Source organism: Rutidosis leptorrhynchoides, chromosome 3, assembly GCF_046630445.1.
Source record: "Rutidosis leptorrhynchoides isolate AG116_Rl617_1_P2 chromosome 3, CSIRO_AGI_Rlap_v1, whole genome shotgun sequence".
Classification (NCBI taxonomy): domain Eukaryota; kingdom Viridiplantae; phylum Streptophyta; class Magnoliopsida; order Asterales; family Asteraceae; genus Rutidosis; species Rutidosis leptorrhynchoides.
Window position 1 is genome coordinate 138,698,851 of NC_092335.1, and position 19,748 is coordinate 138,718,598.

General features: G+C 34.7%; 2 protein-coding genes across 2 annotated transcripts; one reads left to right on the forward strand and one right to left on the reverse strand.

Annotated features, from left to right (window-relative positions):
- The first annotated feature begins 7,993 nt into the window (after positions 1-7,993).
- Positions 7,994-15,195, forward strand: LOC139902438 (putative 1-phosphatidylinositol-3-phosphate 5-kinase FAB1C). The gene is made up of 11 exons (XM_071885064.1): positions 7,994-9,004; positions 9,147-9,878; positions 10,172-10,325; positions 10,453-10,797; positions 11,157-11,687; positions 11,781-12,112; positions 12,193-12,319; positions 12,402-12,545; positions 12,639-13,931; positions 14,007-14,264; positions 14,650-15,195. Exons 1-11 carry the CDS (start codon positions 8,550-8,552, stop codon positions 14,902-14,904), a joined length of 4,626 nt encoding a protein of 1,541 aa, XP_071741165.1. The 5' UTR covers positions 7,994-8,549; the 3' UTR covers positions 14,905-15,195.
- A 1,758-nt stretch (positions 15,196-16,953) lies between these two features.
- Positions 16,954-19,511, reverse strand: LOC139896852 (uncharacterized). Its single transcript, XM_071879496.1, has 9 exons — positions 19,323-19,511; positions 19,096-19,230; positions 18,715-18,831; positions 18,490-18,618; positions 18,231-18,407; positions 17,923-18,063; positions 17,623-17,805; positions 17,447-17,518; positions 16,954-17,345 (listed from the first exon to the last, which is right to left on the reverse strand). The coding sequence occupies exons 1-9, from the start codon at positions 19,461-19,463 to the stop codon at positions 17,181-17,183; spliced, it is 1,260 nt and encodes a 419-aa protein (XP_071735597.1). The 5' UTR covers positions 19,464-19,511; the 3' UTR covers positions 16,954-17,180.
- Positions 19,512-19,748: the final 237 nt, after the last annotated feature.

Sequence of the window (19,748 nt, forward strand, 5' to 3'; positions counted from 1 at the left end):
ATATGAATATATAGATTAAAAATTGAACGTGTATACCGAAGAGTTTGTTAAACAAAAACTTATCTCACTTTTACTATAACTATGTAAATTAGTTTTTATCTCACTTTTTCTTGGTGTTTGTTTCTAAATGATCTATCTTAGTCTAAATATGCTTTAAGTTGTGATCATAGTTTTGTTATCAATATGTAGTTATCGAAAACAGCAGGTCGATCTATAACGGTTTTTTGAGCAGTCGTGCATCGCACGGGCTCATAATCTAGTATATATATATATATATATATATATATATATGTGTGTATATATATATATATATATATATATATATATATATATATATATATATATATAAGAGGGAAGCACTTTTTTTGGGGGGAAGTAATTTTTTCTCGAATTTTTTTTCAGGCATCAAGATCACATGAAAATATGAACATTTAAAAAAGACATTTTGTGATGACTGTTATTATTTTGGCGGTAAACGCTCGGAAAAAAAATGAAAACATTCAATGCATTGAATGTTTTGATTCTGAGTTTTTTTTTTAAAGGGTTAGAAATTAGGGTTTAGAAATTAGGGTTTAGCTATCAGGGTTTAGAAATTAGGGTTTTGGGCTTAGAAATTAGGTTTAGATTGAATATTTTAACACGAACGATTTAGAGTTTAGGGTTTTGGGCCTAGGGTTTTGGGTTGAGGGTTTAGCGCTGGGGGTAGAGTTATTGAACCATACCGATCTGCGTTAGCACCTGAGACGTTACAAACATTCCCACTCTCTGAAGAAAATGTGAAGAATTTACAATTTTTTATGACTTTGATCGAGCTTTCGAAGAATAGTTTCCAAAAATGCCACACGCCCGTAACAAATGGTAGGTCAAGATCATGTTGTTCATTGGGAATTTAATGATTTATGGCATTTTCAAAAAGAAAAAATTTCAATCCCTCTTCATTGCTTCATACCAACAAGCAAACAAGAAAGACAAAGACAAGGCAATAAGACAGTAAGACAATAAGGCAGTATGACAGGAAGACAAGACAATAAGACAGGAAGATTGGATTAGACAAACTTTAGGGTTAAAGAAGAAAGTTAAGATACATTTCTGAATCTATAAATGTGTATGATATGTATTTGTTTCTTAACTTATCGATTTTTTGTAGGAAGAATCACCGATAGAGATTTTATTGTCTGATGTTAAGCAATCGAATTGAAGGTATGTTTTTATGATATTATTATGGAACCATCAATCAAAATGAAATTTTGAAATATGATGTTGTTTGTTTAGTTTGTGAATTGGTTACTACTTTTTTATAACAATATGTTTTTTAATGTAGGTCTTTTTCATGTTATTAGTTTTGGGGCTTATCGAACTTGGAATCGAGATGTGCATTTTTTTGATTAGGATGGTTGTCGTTGGGTTATGTTGCAAGTTATTTACATTTCACTTTAATTTTATATGTCAAATTGTTCAAGCCTGTAATCCTATGTTTTGAGAAGTTGCAAACTTTCTAATGGGTATAATTTCACTTATGAATTATGATAAACTTTTGCTTTATTACTTGTAATAGATTTAGAGTATATATATATATATATATATATATATATATATATATATATATATATATATATATATATATATATATATATATATATATATATATATATATATATATATATATATATATATACACTTTGTTATGAATAAACTTTCTGACTAACCTGCTCTTAAACGAGCTTACTCGAGCTCAGGTTTTTTGCTTAACGAGCCGAGCTCAATTCAAGCTTTTGCTCGATTAAACTTTTCTTATTAAACGAGTTGATAACGAGCCGAGCAGAGCTTGAACAAAAAAAATGAGGCTCGACACGAGCCGAGCTCGAGCTCGAGCTTTCTAAAAAAACGAACGAGCTCAAACACTACAATATTCGAGCTCGACTCGACTCGTTTACGCCCCTAATCATGTGCAATAAGTGTGTATGATTTCTAGATCCGCTACTAGTCGTATGGTTATTCATTTTTTTCATACTGTATAATTTACTATTAAAATTTAAATATCATAGTACAAACATACACAAATGAGATGATTTTTCTTCAAAATACAAAAATAAAGTGACTTGCAAGTCACGTCTTAAGCACTTGAAGAAAGTCAATGATGCAACTATATATCTTGAGATTACGTTTATCGGTATAGTGTAGTTTTTCCAACGAGGGCGAGCCATAGCAGAGGGATTGCCATAGGTGCCATCGAGGGTGAAATTGAGGGCGGATTCAAGGCGGGTACCGTTGGGAATGTTCTTACAGATTTTGTTTTTTTCTCATTATTTGTTAGTTTGTTAAGGACTTGCTCATCCGATGCACCGTTCTTTTATTATGTTTGTCTATAAGTTAGCTATTAGTTATTTTTATAATAATTGGGTTTTACACGGTAATATTATTTAAAATATTATAAAAATACAATGAAAAACAACAACCGCAAAAGCGCCTTGCGACCACATAAACAAATCACAAACCAAGCTAGCTAAAATGAACATATGACAAGCAAAACAAAAAAAAATTTATTCACCAACCACACGCTTTAGGCATGACATGGAATACTAATGATTTCCAACTATAACCGACCCAATTTCATGTCAAACGGAGCCCTAGCCTTAGAAGCATTTTTCTCAGCCATAAACGTGGCAGTTTCCTCATCATTATCCTCCACATCACTCAATTCATCAATTAAACTGGGCTTCGTTTTTTGGCCGTTATCATCATCACAATCAGTGTTTGATTATTATCAAGATGAGACAACACATTAAACGAGTTACCTCCATTAGCCCGAACACCATTATTACTAGAACTTGCTCACTCCTTAACCTTTTTGGTAACCAGACGATATACTAGCTTTGATTTATTTTTTCCAAGTGAAATCCTCCGGTCTACTTCACAGACCGAGATTGCCCCGGTTCTACGTTTTTTAGTTCTTTTTTTGTCACTTCTACGAAACCATCAGTATCGTATTTTTTGTTGTTTCCTTTATGGGCATAGTATGTGGACAGTGTGCTTCATTATGCCAATAACGTTACAAGTCGAACACCGGGGGTTTTCATTCATATTCTATTTTAACCATAGTAACCTTTTTTAGGTTTAACTTCAATGCTAGGCGTTGCAACTTTTTGCTGCTCCTTTATATCTTCCTCCGATGATATCTCTTAGCATAGTTCGGACGGCCATATCGTGCTCGTGTGAGAATCCAACCTCCAGGGAATGCCCACTTTGATAGCTATCGCACTTAGACCAATTTTTATACATCTTGACAAAGGAATATCATGCATCTTCATCCAAACCGGAACTTGGGTTAATTTTTCTTTGGATAACTCATAATTCGTTGACCAGGTATTGAGGATTAGTGGAATAGTATGTGACGATCGCTCCAAATCCATATGGACAATACGTCATTCATTGATTTCATTGCGAGGTATTTGACCTCTATATGATACGTTTTGTAAATATTGCATTCTTTTGAAAAGGCACACCATAAATGAATATTTAAATCAAAGGTTTTCGACATCTGATAATTTCTACATATAGACAATCACTGTAAATAATAGTTTACAATAGTACTTACGTTGACAATGCAGTCAAAATAAGATACATGGTGATAATTTGGTGAATGCAACGTTTCCTTGAAAAATATGCCATATATGACTCCATGCACATAGCTTGTCTAACATATAAGCAAACAGCGGAAGACTTATAGGGAACCTGAGAATAAACATGCTAACAAGTGTCAACACAAAGGTTGGTGAGTTCATAGTTTTAGTGTTTCGCATAATCTGTATATAAAAGTGGATCACAAGATTTCAGTTGTTTCATCCAGAAACATTTATCAATAGATTATATAAAAGTGGATAACAAGATTTCAGTTATTTCATTCAGAAACGTTTATCAATAGATTCTACATAACAGAGCACCCTGGTAACTAAACTTTAACGTTATAATGATAAATACCCCATTCGTTTTAATACACGCAAACCAACGTGTCCTAAACTCAAATAACATACGTCCGTTAAAAGGCTAGCGCTCTAGCTCAGACGGGGATGTCAAGCCCTATGGATCCATATACAATTATTCGCGCCCACCAGTCCATATCCTATGTACTGGCAGCTACTAGTTACCAAAGCTAAGGGATTTTCGGTTTAACTCCGTGTAGAATTTAGTATGTACTTGTATCCACTGTGTTTAAAATAAAGTGCATGTATTCTCAGCCCAAAAATATAGATTGCAAAAGCAATTAAAAAGGGAGCAAATGAAACTCACCTTAGCAGCACATAAAGTTGTTCATCGTAATGTGATCGAAACTCGGAATATCAAATAATCGTAGATCTCAACGTATCAATATTGAGATTCAATATTGTAGGAAAGTACGTAGACGCAACGGAGATGATAAACACTAGGTTTGATTCACAAATATACCCCCGAACATTACCCATAATCTCCTTGGCAATAACTCATAATTTTCTTAGCTCTATCCCCCTTGAAAACCATTTTGAAAGTGACACGCTCATGACCTCGTCGTAGTATTTTATGTATAATACTAGTTAATAATAATATTACTAATAATATTAAGATTAATAACAATAATAATAATAATAATAATAATAATAATAATAATAATAATAATATAATTAATTAAATGTTTACGGAGTATATGAAATAAAATGAAATCAAAGTGCAGAAATCGATCAATTTATAGATGTAATCTGGAATCTATTGTCATGCGATCGCATGAGTTTCATTTGATATGGCCATGCGATCGCATGGCCAGCTGTACCTGGTCACAATGTTTTAACTTTTTGTTTGTCGACATAATTTAATAATAATATATATTATATATATAATTTAAATTAATTAATTATATATTATATTTTATTCCCGTGCTTAGTGGACTTGTAACTTTTGCTCCGATAAGTCGTACGTCATCACTCGACTTATGTCTCGGTTCCGGTTTTTCGAATGTCCTTTCGTACGCTGAGAAAACTTGTACATTACATTTTGGGACACGTACCTTAGTCAAAATATAGCCTTAAATTATCCCTAAATTATATCACTCGAAATATAACTTATACATTTGAGTGTTTTGGTCATTTAAAGTTACTGTAGCAAAGTCAATTTTTTACTGTAGCAATTCATTGTAGCAAATAGTGATTTTTACTGTAGCAATTCACTGTAGCAAATAGTGATTTTCGAAAACACTGTAGCATTTTGGGTACTGTAGCAATTTGAAAATACTGTAGCAAATTAGTGTTTTAGTGGTTCATCTTAAACGCTTTAGTTAACTTATCTAAATATCAATCGAATCAATAAACGAATGTTACTATCGTTTACTAAATAACTTGAAATTATATATATATGTATATATCTTTTTAATATACATAAATCAGTTTTTAAATACACATTGGAAGTTATTTATAAATAAATTTTAATAATAAATATTTCAACTTATCATATATATTCAAATAGATATTTAAACCAATAAGTTTAATGTACGGTATCAAACAATTAATACATTGTTACCTTTTCAAGTTATAGTATATATGTATCTATTTACATATAATTGTTCGCGAAACGTCGAAAACAACCGAAGGGTATTTAAATATATAAAAGTAGTTCAAAAATTTTGAGATTCAACTTCATAGACTTTGCTTATCGTGTCAGAAACGTTAAAGATTAAGTTTAAATTTGGTAAAAAATTTCCGGGTCATCACATTGTACATATGATCCAAGGACCTCATTCTAGCGCACCACACATTCCATCTTCCGAAGAAAATTTAAAGACAAAAAGCCCTTCGAATTCATCATTGCTTTTTCCAAACCATATTTCTTCCAAACATGTAAAACAAAATTTTCCATAACTAGATATCCAATATGTTTACCCAGAAAATACTCATATAGTGTGTATTTATACCTTTCAATAGCCTTTAGAAACGACTATAAAGGAATCTCTACATTAACATCCACTTCTAGTGAGGTAGTCGATTCATAGTATCCAAAGTTTACTGTGTTATTAATCTGTTCACCATGCATTTTAAACGCAAATGAAGGCTTCACTGTAAATAAATGAGTATCGTCCCTATTCATCAAATCTTGGCCTCGGGGAGAGGAAATATTCTCAACAGTTGTTGGATATTGGCTGCCGCCCCTTTCATGACCATCCTCTTCCTTATTAATGCTCAATGGTGACGTCTGATGCGAACGAATAGAGTCCTCATCGTTGTATTTAACGTTATCATCCCCACCAATAGCCTGACTACGTAAAACCCTGGCTTGGGTTATCGGTGTGTGCTTCTTTTTTCCGTCCGAGTTTTTTTCCATCAAACGCATACCACGTGAATAGTAAAAATCAATTAAAGTGCAAGAACAATTATTGAGGCTCGATCAATCGTTTGAAGAAACATGTTATCGCCGTATTCAGCATAGAAACTCAGAATAAAAAGTTGGACAACTATTAGTATTTTAGCTCTTCCATGAAAAAACTCAGACTTGATTAATGAATGGTAATTAAAAGAGATCATTTATATCTCTTAAGAATCTTTATTTATAATTTTATATTATTTTTTTTCTTGGGGTTGTAGGTATTTTGTTTATTGACGTTTATGACGACTTAACCTTTATAATATTTATAATATATTATTGAAATCTAAAATCTTTATTTTCTTTAGATGGAAATTTCTAATTGTAGTGTTTTGCCTTTATCAATTATATGAGAATTATTATATTGTTGACTTTTTTTATGCGAAAAGACGAGAACTATATAAACGAGAATTTTCTAAAAAAGAGAAAATAACTAAACGAAGATTTCTTGCACTAAGCGATCCGGCTCACAAGTATTAAACACCAAACAAGCTACACAAACTAACCAAACAAAACAAAAAGAGCCGAGATGCTAAAAGCTATACCTCTAAAAAGACCACACCGATACATAAGAGATAATTACAAAACAACAAGCTAACTAACCAAAAACACCTAATCAAGTAACGAAATAACGAATTACACCACCAAAGACTTACCCTTGAGAGATTTTGAACCCGGGGAGACAGTCGATCCATCACCCTTGTTGTCAATGACCGGGTATTTATACTGTTGATGTGATTTTTATATACTATTTATTTATATTTATGATTTTAATTAACCTTTATTGAGAAAGTATACTTCAATATGAAGATGCTATTTTCCTTTCAAGAAGTACACTTAGCTTCAAGTTTCACGTTTTAATTTTCGTTTGATTTTGATGTTGTATCGACTCGACTATACCCTAATATAATAAAGATAAAATAATAAATAAACATATACATGTAATAATAATAATAATATTATATTATATTAATAATTAATAATTAATAATTAAAAAAAAGTGAAAGCTTAAGGCGTTTAAAGAAAAATAACAAAATGGAAAGTTATCACTTTCAATTGAAAAGTGCAAAGGGTCATTAGTCATTAAAAATCCTTGTATAAAATATTCTAATAAGATTAGATAACGATAGCGACAGTCTAAAAAGCAGACCCAATTAAAAAAAAACAAACTGAAAATTAGGGTTAGAAAACACAGACTTCTTACAACTTACAATATAATAATAATATAATAATAATAATAATAATAATAATAATAATAGCAATTCCAGTTACACGGCTGTATGCGTATACAATACATACACAAATATATTTTTATTTATTTATATTTGTGTTCATATATTATATATTATATATATATATATCTCATTTAGTTGAGTACTAAAAATTAAAGCATTGCCGCAAAATTAGGGTAAAGCAAGAAGAAAAAGTGTTGAAATAAATCTAAATTTTAATTAATATTGTTTAGCATTCAATTCAATTTTCAATTTTCAATTACATATGGAAATACGAGCCCTAATTTCTTCAATTTCATCTTCCATTAAAGATGGAACTAATTCCGTACTCTATCTCTTCCTACTTTTTATTCTCCTTCTCTGTGTTCTTTAAATTCAAACTCTAATTTACAAAAAAGTTAAAGCTTCTTGTTTCTGTGTGTGTGTGTCTTTAGTGTGTGACTTATGGAGGTTTGTTACTTTTTGTCCAGACCTCTGTTACTTCAAATTGAATTAGGGTTTCTTAATATCATTTGATAGATTATATCAATTTGGTGATCAAGTTCTGGATCTTGTTTGATGCTCCAGTTGAGTTTAGGAGCTTGTGATGTTGATGATTCTGGTATTGGTTAGTTAGCTGGAGTTGGTTTTGGTGAAGAAAGGAGATAGATTTGTTGTATGTTTGGCTATAGATACAAGATCTGTGTATATACATTTACTAATTTTAGGTGTTTTTGTGATTTCAAGGAGACCTTTTAGTTCCTTACTTGAATCTTCATATTTACAAAACATAAACAAAAAAAATTTAATTTTTTTATTTTCAGGATGTGTAACTTCATAGGCTAATTAATTGTAGCCTGTAAAGTTTACAAAAGAACCCAATAGTTTTATCAGTTTTTGGGTTTTATAGTTTTTTTCTGTTTGGTAGTTTTTTGACTTATGATTGTGATCTAATTGATGGGAGTAGTACCTGATAGTTCACTACTAGATTTGATTGAAAAGGTTAGATCTTGGGTTTATTGGGGAACTAGTGATATGAATTCTTTGTCTGGTGAAGTCAAAATGGATGATGGTGGTCAAAAAATCATGTGTTTTGAATGCGAAATGAGAATTTCGGAGGCCTGTATCGGTTATCGATGTGGGAAGTGTAGCCGGATGTTTTGTGAGGGCTGTGTGCAAAGTTATGGTTCATTTGTTGTTGTGGAATCGAAAAGTGGTGCAGAAGCTGGCCTTGATATTAGATCTTGCAAATTTTGTGCTAATTTTGATGTCAAACAAAAATTTGGTGGCAAATTTAGTCATAAGATACATCCTACTGATTCACCTGGACAAAGCCCGAAAGCAGCGTCACCGTATTGTACTGGTGACAGGCTCGATCTTAAAGCGGTATCTGTTCGTCACTCAACTGGCAGGTAAAGATTCCACCTTTCGTTGGACTTTTTTGTATCTGTGGTATGATTTTGTGTAATTTGAATGTTTTGATGATGTGTGTTAAACTTTTTTATTTTGTCTTGAATAATATCAAAATTTGTGAAATTATATTCTGAATTGTAGGAGTGATGAAGATGAGGGAGATGATTCTTTAAGAAGCATTGTGAGCCCGTATAGTCTTGATACGTCAGATCTAGATTCGAGTAGTGTCAATACGAGGCATGAATTTTACAGTTTTTTGTCTTTCGGTTCGAGTCCTACTGACAGCCCAAATGGGACCGAGTTTACTTACACTAGACTTAGGAATTGTGTACAGCCCGATGATCAGGGAACTCGTACGTCTCTAACCGATGGTTCCTTCGACCACGAACCAACGGTGGCTGTTTTGGAAGGCCACCAACGTGGGACCGAAGAACATGAAAACGTTACTAACGATAATTTAATAAACCAATACGAGCCATTAGATCTTGAAAACAATGGTCTCATTTGGTTTCCTCTGCCATTAGACGATGAAGAAAGTAGTTTCTTTTCGTATGCTGACGATGATGATGACATGATCCCGGCGGGTGACGTTTTCTCGTCTAGTGAAAACCTTATGAGTGTTATTTCAGAAAATGGTAAAAACTTCGAGCATAAGAAGCCGTTGGAGAATGTTGTTCAGGGTCATTTTAGAGCTCTTGTATCGCAACTATTGCAATCGGAATACACGGCAGCAGATGATTGGCTCGATATAATAACGTCGTTAGCCTGGCAAGCAGCTAACTATGTGAAACCCGATACTAGCAGAGGTGGCAGCATGGATCCTGGTGATTACGTAAAGATCAAATGTATAGCTACAGGAAGCCCTAATGAAAGGTAACTACGCTTTATACGTATATTGTTTCTATTTTTAATAATTTATGATAATATAACCACTTGGGCATAGCCCAAGTGGCCACCGAGTTCCCTGTGAAGCTGGAGACCAAGGTTCGAATCTTGGTAACGCCCAAGATCGAATTAAAATCGTCTCTTGACCGGAGGACCGGGTCTCGTCGCTCGGGGGCTCGTCACCCCGTTGTCGCTAGGGAGGTTTCCTCTGGGAACCCAAATTTTTTTTTTAATGATCATATGAAGATGCATTGTTAGTTACACATTTTTCTTCTTTGCAGCATGTTCGTCAAAGGAGTAGTTTGTACGAAAAATATAAAGCACAAACGCATGACATCACAGTACAAGAACCCTAGGTTGCTTATTTTAGGTGGAGCCCTTGAGTATCAGCGTGCTAACAATCAGCTGGCTTCTATGGAGACACTACTGCAACAGGTTTGTTACTAAGTTATCGTTTTGTTAGATCTTTTTGAGAGTAATAATTACTTTATATCTAATTTCACAGTATAAAAATTGTTTGTGAGGTGAGCATTATTAGTAAAACAACTGTGCATCCATACAGGAAATTGATCATCTGAAGACGATCGTGTCAAGGATAGAGTCCCGTCGTCCGAATGTGCTTCTGGTCGAAAAGAGCGTATCTTCGTACGCTCAAGAATATCTTCTGGCTAAGGATATTTCGTTGGTTTCAAATGTTAAACGCCCGTTATTGGAGCGTATAGCCCGGTGCACCGGTACACCTATTACTCCATCTACAGATAAGATCTCCACCACTCGATTAGGCCAATGCGAGTTATTCTGTTTGGAAAAATTCTCTGAACACCATGAACCAACCAATCAATCCACAAAGAAACCGTCCAAGACCTTGATGTTCTTTGAAGGTTGCCCTAGACGTTTAGGTTGCACGGTAATTCCATCTCCTGTTTCGGTATTTGCATTTACAAATTGGGCGGTCGGGGGGTGGGTTAGATGTCAAAACGGTTGGATCACGGGTATGGGTCAAAATGGTTCTTTTTCTTGTGATACGCTTTCTATTTTCTTTATTAGCGTGTTAAATATGATTATCAAAGCTATATTGTTTTAGTAATTCTAATTATATTACTATACTGAATGTTTGCGTTACACGTTGGTCTGCTTTTCGACCAGTTGATCAGTTCAATCTATTTGATCTGTTAGATATTATATTCAACCCAAATTGACCAGTTCAAAAGTTGATCAGTGCCACACATTGTTGATTTGATTGATGTTTAAAATATGTTCTTGTAGGTCTTGCTAAAAGGATCATGTCGGGAAGAACTTAAAAAAGTCAAACATGTTGTTCAGTATGCAGTCTTTGCTGCGTATCATCTATCTCTAGAAACTTCTTTTTTGGCCGATGAGGGTGCTACTTTACCTAAAATGACCATAATACCCTCAATAACAGTGCCTGAAAAGGCAAATGACGAGAACACTTTACTGACTACCTCAGACGATATCGACTCCCCCAAACCTGAAGAACATGATGATGTAACTGTTGATAATCAAAATCTTCAACCGATGATGAATGCAAGTGTCGTATCGATCCCTGTTGCAGAAGAAAGTGTATCGTATGCTTCAACTGAAAGAACTGAAATAACGGATGACTCGATAGAATATTATTCAGCAACTGATGGCAATCAGAGCATACTAGTATCGTTTTCTAGTCGATGCGTGTTAACCGGTAACGTATGTGAACGATCAAGACTCTTGCGAATAAAATTTTATGGCTGCTTCGATAAACCACTCGGGAGGTACCTACAAGATGACCTTTTCGATCAGGTAAACTAAATTTTTTAATTATATGTTCCACTTGTTAAAAATTAAAATAGTTAAATTATTTAACTGTTGGATTGATCTGGGATTTTTGTTCAGTCGTCATCGTGTAGATCTTGTGACAAACCAGCTGAAACCCATGTGATATGCTACACTCACCCACAGGGGAATTTAACAATTAACGTTAAACGACTTCCGTCATTGAACCTACCCGGAGAAAAAGACGGAAAGATCTGGATGTGGCACAGGTGTCTACGGTGTGCCCCCGTAAACGGGGTCCCGCCAGCGACTCGTAGGGTGGTTATGTCTGATGCTGCGTGGGGCCTATCTTTTGGCAAATTTTTGGAACTTAGTTTTTCAAATCACGCTACTGCTAATCGTATCGCAGGTTGTGGTCATTCTTTGCAACGAGACTGCCTTCGTTTCTACGGGTAACAACATTTTCTTGTTATTTTATAACCACTTTTTTTTTTTGTCAATATAAGTTAAATATAACTAATTTGACCTACAGATTGGGAAGTATGGTTGTGTTTTTCCGTTACTCGCCTATCGATATTCTTTCTGTTCGTTTACCGCCGTCTGTCTTACAATTTAGCGGTCACGTTCAACAGAGTTGGTTAAAGAAAGAATTAGCCGAGGTGCGATTATATAATTTGCGATTATATGCTTTATAACATGTAAAGATGCTAACTTTTTTTATTTTCTTTTTGTGGTGATTAGCTTTTGAACAAGACAAAAGCGTTTTACGATGAGATATCAGATGTATTACATCGGACCGAAGATAAGGTTTCAGATACAAGTGAAGTATATAAACACGTCGAGGAGTTGAAAGAATTGCTAATTAAAGAAAAAGATGTTTACATTGTAAGTAACTATCTTGTAAAAGTAAAAAGTTTATCTGCTTTTTATCCGATTTTTAATTAATACTTGATACTCGTGTTTTGTTTCTTGAAATAGGATCTGCTTGGTGTAGAAGGTTCGACCGAAATTGATGTTTTTGAATTGAACCGTTTAAGACATTCTCTCACGATTGGTTTGCATGTTTGGGATCGAAGGCTTTTGTCTTTAAATTCTATCTCAAAACCGAGTTCTGTTGTGGAGGCCAATCACCGAAGATGTTATTCAACCCTTGAACCTATTGTTGATGATAGTCAACCAACTGTTGACCTGGAAACCAATAAATTTGACTCGATGGATTCGCTTGCAGGATCGGTTCATAATTTCGGTTTAGCCTTTGAGGAATCTAATTCGATGTCTTCTGATGGGTTCGATGAAGAACACGCGTTGGCTGCATCGTTTCTTTCCGACAAGATCGACTCCGCATGGACCGGACCGTTAAGACAACCGTTAGATGACGGACGAAGGACCCGACTCGAAAACCGAAACTTTAGAAGGCTAACTTCTTCGCCCGCTAGGGTCCATTCATTTGATTCCGCCATTACCTTTCAAGAGAAAATCAAGAGTCAAGAATCAAGACAACATATGAATATGGTCAAAGTCAAAGATCCGATTTGCAACTTACACAGGAGTTACTCGCAAGTTTTCTCCTATGAAGATTTAAAAATGGACTTTTTTTGGAGGACGAAAACGTTACTCATTTCCCGAACAACGTCTTTTCTCCCTGTCGGTGCCCACTTAATGCTTCCTAACGGTAGTCAAAACACGGTGATTGCGGTTTATGACAACGAGCCGACGAGTATAATTTGTTATGCCCTTGCATCTAAGGAATACGAAGAATGGTTTACTGATAAACCGTATCTTAATCGAAACCATTCGGTTGCTTCAAAGCTTTCTTGGCAATCGTTCGGTTCTAACGATTTCGACTACATGCAATTTTCTAACTACGGATCAGATGATCATTCAACTGCAATCGGGTCGTTATTTACAGATCCCAAAAGTTCCCATCATTTAACGATTCCGTTTGAGGACGAATCGGGACCCGGTGGAAAAGTCAAATATTCGGTCACGTGTTATTTTGCAAAGCAGTTTGATAGTCTTAGAAAGAAATGTTGTCCTAGTGAAGTCGATTATATGCGTTCTTTGAGCCGATGTAAACGGTGGTGTGCACAAGGCGGGAAAAGTAACGCCGATTTTGCAAAATCGTTAGACGAACGGTTTATTATAAAGGGTGTTACTAAAACGGAGTTAGATTCGTTTGAGGAATTCGCCCCGCAGTATTTCAAATACTTGACGGATTCACTTAACTCTGGAAGTCCAACTTGTCTTGCTAAAATCGTCGGCATTTATCAGGTTGACTTTTTTCTTTAATCAAAGGTCAATGTTTGTTATATGTGTTAATCTTGACATTTTTTTTTGTCATGATAGGTGAATGTGAAGCATATGAGAGGCGGGAAAGAAACAAAAACGCACGTGATGGTGATGGAGAATCTGTTTTTTAAGAAAAATATTTCTAGGGTTTATGATCTTAAGGGGTCCGCAAGGTCTCGTTATAATTCGGATTTGACGGGTACGATGCTAGATATGAACTTATTGGAGGCTTTACGTACGAATCCCATCTTACTTGGAAGCAAAGCTAAGAGAAATCTTGAACGAGCCGTTTGGAACGACACATCTTTCTTAGCGGTACGACCTTTCCCAAATTAGTTCTTTCCTTTTCCCAATCTAAGGATTTCGCTAAATGGTTGTCGTTAACGTGCTTTATTTAATTGTACATGGCGGTTAATTAGTTATTTTTTGACTCGCGGTTATCAAATTGTACAGCAATATAAAACTCGTTAACGACAGTCCCTAGTCGTTAGCAAAACTCTATATATAATCGGTTTCCCCACAAAGCCAACAAGTATGAAATTGTGTAAAATGTCCCTTGAATAGTCAAATAATGAGTTTCATAACACACATCTAAACATCTTTTAGTTGCATTGGCTTGATCAAGAAATAAAATTTAGCAAAGTTCTAGTCTTTTTCGAGGATCCTTGCATTAAAAGTTGTACGTTTGATTGTTGTGCAGTCGATTGACGTGATGGATTACTCATTACTGGTTGGAGTGGACGAGAATAGTAAAGAGTTGGTTCTTGGTATCATTGATTTTATGAGACAGTATACATGGGACAAACAGCTCGAGACATGGGTGAAAGCGTCCGGGATTCTTGGTGGGCCCAAGAACGCGTCTCCGACCATTATTTCTCCGAAACAGTACAAGAGAAGGTTCCGGAAAGCCATGACGAGTTACTTTCTAACAGTCCCAGATCAATGGTCGTTATGAAATGCAAGTGTTGTTCTTGTTTAGTTTCGATTAGCATCTATTCATTAATAAGAAACAAACTTAGATATCGAAATTTAAACCCGATTTATTGGTTAATATGGGGGTAGAATTTACCCTTTGATTTGTTATTTTGTATACAAATCTAGGCGCATCAGGGATAATTTTCTTGTTTTTTGTTCTAAGAAAGAACCTGTACATGTGAGGCTTCTGCCTGGAAATTTACTTGCACATGAATTATTCCCTGTAGATGCTCTCCTACTTATTATATGAAAAAACTAATGTTCAAGATTCTGATTTTTCTTTAACTTGTAGTTCAAGTAAAAATTGTCTTTTTCAGAGTTTATTTTAATTGTACAAGTATTTTGGAGCAATGTACAATTCTTTATTGCATGACAGCCATGAACTGAGGCTTCTGTGTGTAAATGTTCTGGCCCATTGGACAACTATCACACGTGAAATTATTCTATTGTCTTTTATGAAAGTTCCTTGTTTACAATAGTATGTGATCGTACCCTTTTGCATGTACTAACATTAATTTATTATTCTTGTGTGATCTACAAGTTACTCATATATTATTGCATGAGAATGAGGATTAATATTTTATATAACATATATAGTAAGTCAAATCATTCAGGCTTTAGCCTTGAAATTTCCTTGCACGTGAATACTCTCAATGTAAATACTCCTGATTAAGTGGAACTTGTTGGTTCATAAATGCTTGCAAGCTGTTGTAGCTTTTGGATCACTTAAATGGAGTCTTTTTCTAGGAAAAATCTTGATTAGTGTCAATTTAGGATATCATCCATTTTAAGTTTGTGTTATGAACATCACATGCGTCTCAAATGCCAACTACAATTCACTTAGCACGCGTTATCGGCAGTGGAGAAACTAGGATTTTTTTCACCGGGGGCAAAAAAAAAAAAATTTAAACCGTAGCAATTTTTTTGGACAAAATTTAAAGATTTTTGGGCAAAAGTTGGAGATTTTGAGGCAAAATTTGAAGATTTTTGGGCAAAAGTTGGAGAATTTGGGGCAAAATTTGAAGGTTTTGAGGCAAAACATGTAGGTTTTGGGGCAAAAAAAAAAAACCCACCAAGGGGCAAAGTCGAAAAATCCAAAAGTTTTACACTGAAAAAAAAAATCCACTGGGGGTGGCCGCCCCCTGCCCCACACAGTTTCGCCTCTGGTTGTTGGGTTTGGCAGGAAGGTTAGTTACTTTTTTTTTTTTTTTTTTACTCAGGAACCCCCTACGAACGAATCTTTTGACTCCCCCGCAGAGGGTAAACCTGGGGGAACGAGCCCGCTGAGTGCCAGACCCGCTACCGGCTGAATTGTCTTTCGACATCCCTCCAGTCATCTCCCTTTTTGAACAAGCCGAGGCGGAACTCAAACTCGAACCCGGGTGGATGCTATCATGGGGATAGCTCAGTGGCCATCCAGGCTAACCCGGGTGGATGCTAAGGTTAGTTACTTCTGAAGTGGTTAAACGCTCATTCTATAACAGAAGCGCTTTTATTAGTTTGTAGCTTGGTATTATAAATAAGAAACATTAGAAGATAGAAGTCATTTTTTGGATTGTAATCTTCTTTTCTCTGTTCAATCTATTCAGTTCGTATAATTAGCAATAAACGTTCGAAATCGATTTGTAAAGTTTTCAGATTGATCTCAATTTCTTCTTCGAGTTGTTTTGAATTCAAGAAGTATATATCAGTTAGTGTTTTGCAAGCAAATCTTGAACCTAATCTATGCTGTATGCTATTTAGATAAACTACAAAAAGGAAAGTACTTAGTAGTACGATATAGCGAGGTCTAGATCTAAGCTCTTGCTTAGCCAGGAAAGGGTTACAAATTATTGCACAACTTAACCAAACAAGTCTAATGCATCACGTTATTGTAATGTGTAGTAGAGTCTAATGCATCACGTTATTGTAATGTGTAGTAGTTTATGTATGTTCGAGATACATCAATTTCAGCTTCGACTAGGTAAAGAAAACAGTTGTAAACATTATTCGCTTCCATTTGTAGTAATTTAGGTAAACCAAATTTGAGTCAAATCTAGCGTAAATACTAGTAATTAGTTCTTACAGATATATCAGAAGGTAACAACGGAGTATTTCTCGAACATAGGGACTAGAAAATAACATAAGTGGCTAAAGGCTAAAGCTATTTACCTTAAACCTAATTTAATCAAATAATGGAGTCAAAAATATATCTTTCCCCCTCAGAAACATGGTACAAAACCTGTACCTGATTCTGAAAGAATCAAGACTGGTTGATCAAACAAATGTTCTACTACTAGAAGCGACACAATTGTTAAAACTGAGTAAAGAAGTTGTACTAGTAATATTCTTGATCCCATCCCTTCTGAGTGAATTCGGGTCTACTCCTGCCTTATGAGCTGCAACCACTCCTATAGCCTCCCAATAGTTTGAAACCTTCACCTACAAATACGAAAATTTACGGATGACATTTCGGAACGGCATGATACATGATGTATGATTCATAAACATCAATTCTAAATTTTGAAATCTTTCAGACATACCACATCAATCCCGAGTTTATCAGGAGTATCGTTGAGCACAGTCTCGTTTTCTTGCACACATATAATTAAAGGCTGCATAAGGCATAAACATAATATCATATGAATTAGAGCCGAGGAACCGAATATAAAATAAAAATGGCAAAAGAAGGAAAAAAAAAAAAAGTTAGCTATTTTACCTTAATTCTTTTATTAGCAAATGCAAGAACAGCGTCTCCTCCGCAAGCGTCGGCGGGAATAATTACACTATCGACGTCACTTGCCACTATGCAGCCGCTCTTTTGCAGCTCAGAATTATCAGTGAGGTACTGGGGTGCACTAGCTAAACCAGCAAGCACACATGGCAAGAATGTATATCCCAACTGTTTATACCAATTAAAAAAAATATAAACCAATTTTAGACGTATGTCTATAACTATATGTATATTGCAGGCACACATGAATAGTGTAAGTAGAGTAATTAGAGAGAAGCAACTCACTTCTTCAGCAGCAGATTTTGGACATAAAGATTTGGTTAGTGGAGGCGGTAATAGGGCCGGTGCATGTGCACAAGGGATTCTAAAATTCTTCACTACTAAATGGCTTATTATGGCTTCTACTCCTGCTAGTAAATCAATTCCCTGTAGATTAATCAGTTAAATACACATTAAATAGAATAAAAATTTATATATGTGACTGTAATAGGATAGGTTGTATGCTTGTTGTTTAAAAACATAAACTTTTATATAATTAACATGAGTAGTTCTATAACCTTAAATTATACATGTATACAATAGTGTTAAAATACCTTTCCTTGCCTATAATCATCCACATCTTCAATATCATCATCTGGAAAGCGGGCCACCACAGCAACCGCATCCACCATAGATCGATCAGACAAAGCATGTACTGCCCTTAATAGGGAATCGGGATGCTTTATCCTCCCCGTTGCCTGACTGCTCTTTGGATCAATCCATTTCTCAACCTGCATTTCTCTCAAAAACATATTTTTCTGTAATTTTTTTAAGTAAGTTGTTGACGATATATTACTTGAGAAACAGGACTACCTCTAAAGGTGTGTCGGTGATAATATAATCGACAACTGGCAAACCAAGAGAGGCTCGTGTTGCATCGACTACTTGTAGATGGCGAATGCGTAGCTCTTCCTCTATTCCTGCATCAAGAACCAATCCCACCTGCTTACATGAAAATGTAACCATATGTCACATTAACAAGTACAGAATTAAACATTAAACATAATAATAATAATTCTATAAATATATATATGAAACCTTGTTGTGGTGAACTGGTTGCAGTGCCCATAGGTCTTCAGCAAATCTATCAAGAGCATAACCTTCCACATACAAAACATTTTCCATTGGCCAGTAAAGCATTGCTGCATTTAGAACCTGTAAACTTTCAATTTCAATTTTTTTATTATATAAATTAAAAATTAATTAATAAAACCTAAATAGATTTTTTTTTTTAAGTAAATTTGTAGCTAACAACTAGTATTATTACACTTGACAGATTACTGGAAGCTAATTACACATACAAATCACTAGCAGGCTCATTTTGTTACAACCAAATATTTTATTAGTAATTGATTAATTAATTACTTCTGATTATTTTATTCTATAGTCAATTTGAAAATTAAATGCGAAAAAACGTACATTAGGGTGAGAAATCACACAGTCGGCAACGGAAGCTAGGGTTCGGGCAACCGGTAAAGCATCACCGGCGTAACCACCAATTGAAGCACCAACGCCTGTTGGTACAATCAATACACTAGTGTACTGTCTCTTAAACTGTCAAATATATAATATTTATATACATAACAGATTATAATTATAATAAAAACAGAAATTGAGAGTGTGTTCAGTTAAGCATATAAACTGACCTTGTTTGGTGTAATATACGAATTGGAACATGAGATTTGAAATTTAATGTGTTTTGACTTTTTAAGTAAGTCAAACCGTAGCGGAAGTTTCAGGCCGGCGGTGGTGGAGAAGATTGTGGTGTGGTTTAGAAGTGACATCATCGCCGGCGGGAAAATTCCAGCGAGTTAAAGGATAGGACACTCCAGACATTGGTTGTATGTTTTTTTGAAGATTAGTGTAATTTACAATTTGACTACTCGTACTTTAACTTTTAGCACATTTCGACCCATTTATAATTTATCATTTTTACATTTGTTATATAACATTAGATATGCAACTTTTCTTCTTTAATGGATGTATCTTGTTTATATTTGTTGTTATTCCAAGTAAAAATTATTAGCTAAAATGAAACATATATCGTTGCAACACACTGTGTCGTGACATGT

Coding starts and splice junctions, on each gene's coding strand:
- LOC139896852 (XM_071879496.1), bottom strand. CDS start 19,463: ATGATGTCACTTCTAAACCACACCACAATCTTCTCCACCACCGCCGGC. Junction 18,832..19,095: donor GTGTGATTTCTCACCCTAAT/GTACGTTTTTTC, acceptor GAAAGTTTACAG/GTTCTAAATGCAGCAATGCT. Junction 17,519..17,622: donor TTGCTAATAAAAGAATTAAG/GTAAAATAGCTA, acceptor TGCCTTATGCAG/CCTTTAATTATATGTGTGCA.
- LOC139902438 (XM_071885064.1), top strand. CDS start 8,550: ATGGGAGTAGTACCTGATAGTTCACTACTAGATTTGATTGAAAAGGTT. Junction 10,326..10,452: donor TGGAGACACTACTGCAACAG/GTTTGTTACTAA, acceptor GCATCCATACAG/GAAATTGATCATCTGAAGAC. Junction 10,798..11,156: donor CTAGACGTTTAGGTTGCACG/GTAATTCCATCT, acceptor ATGTTCTTGTAG/GTCTTGCTAAAAGGATCATG.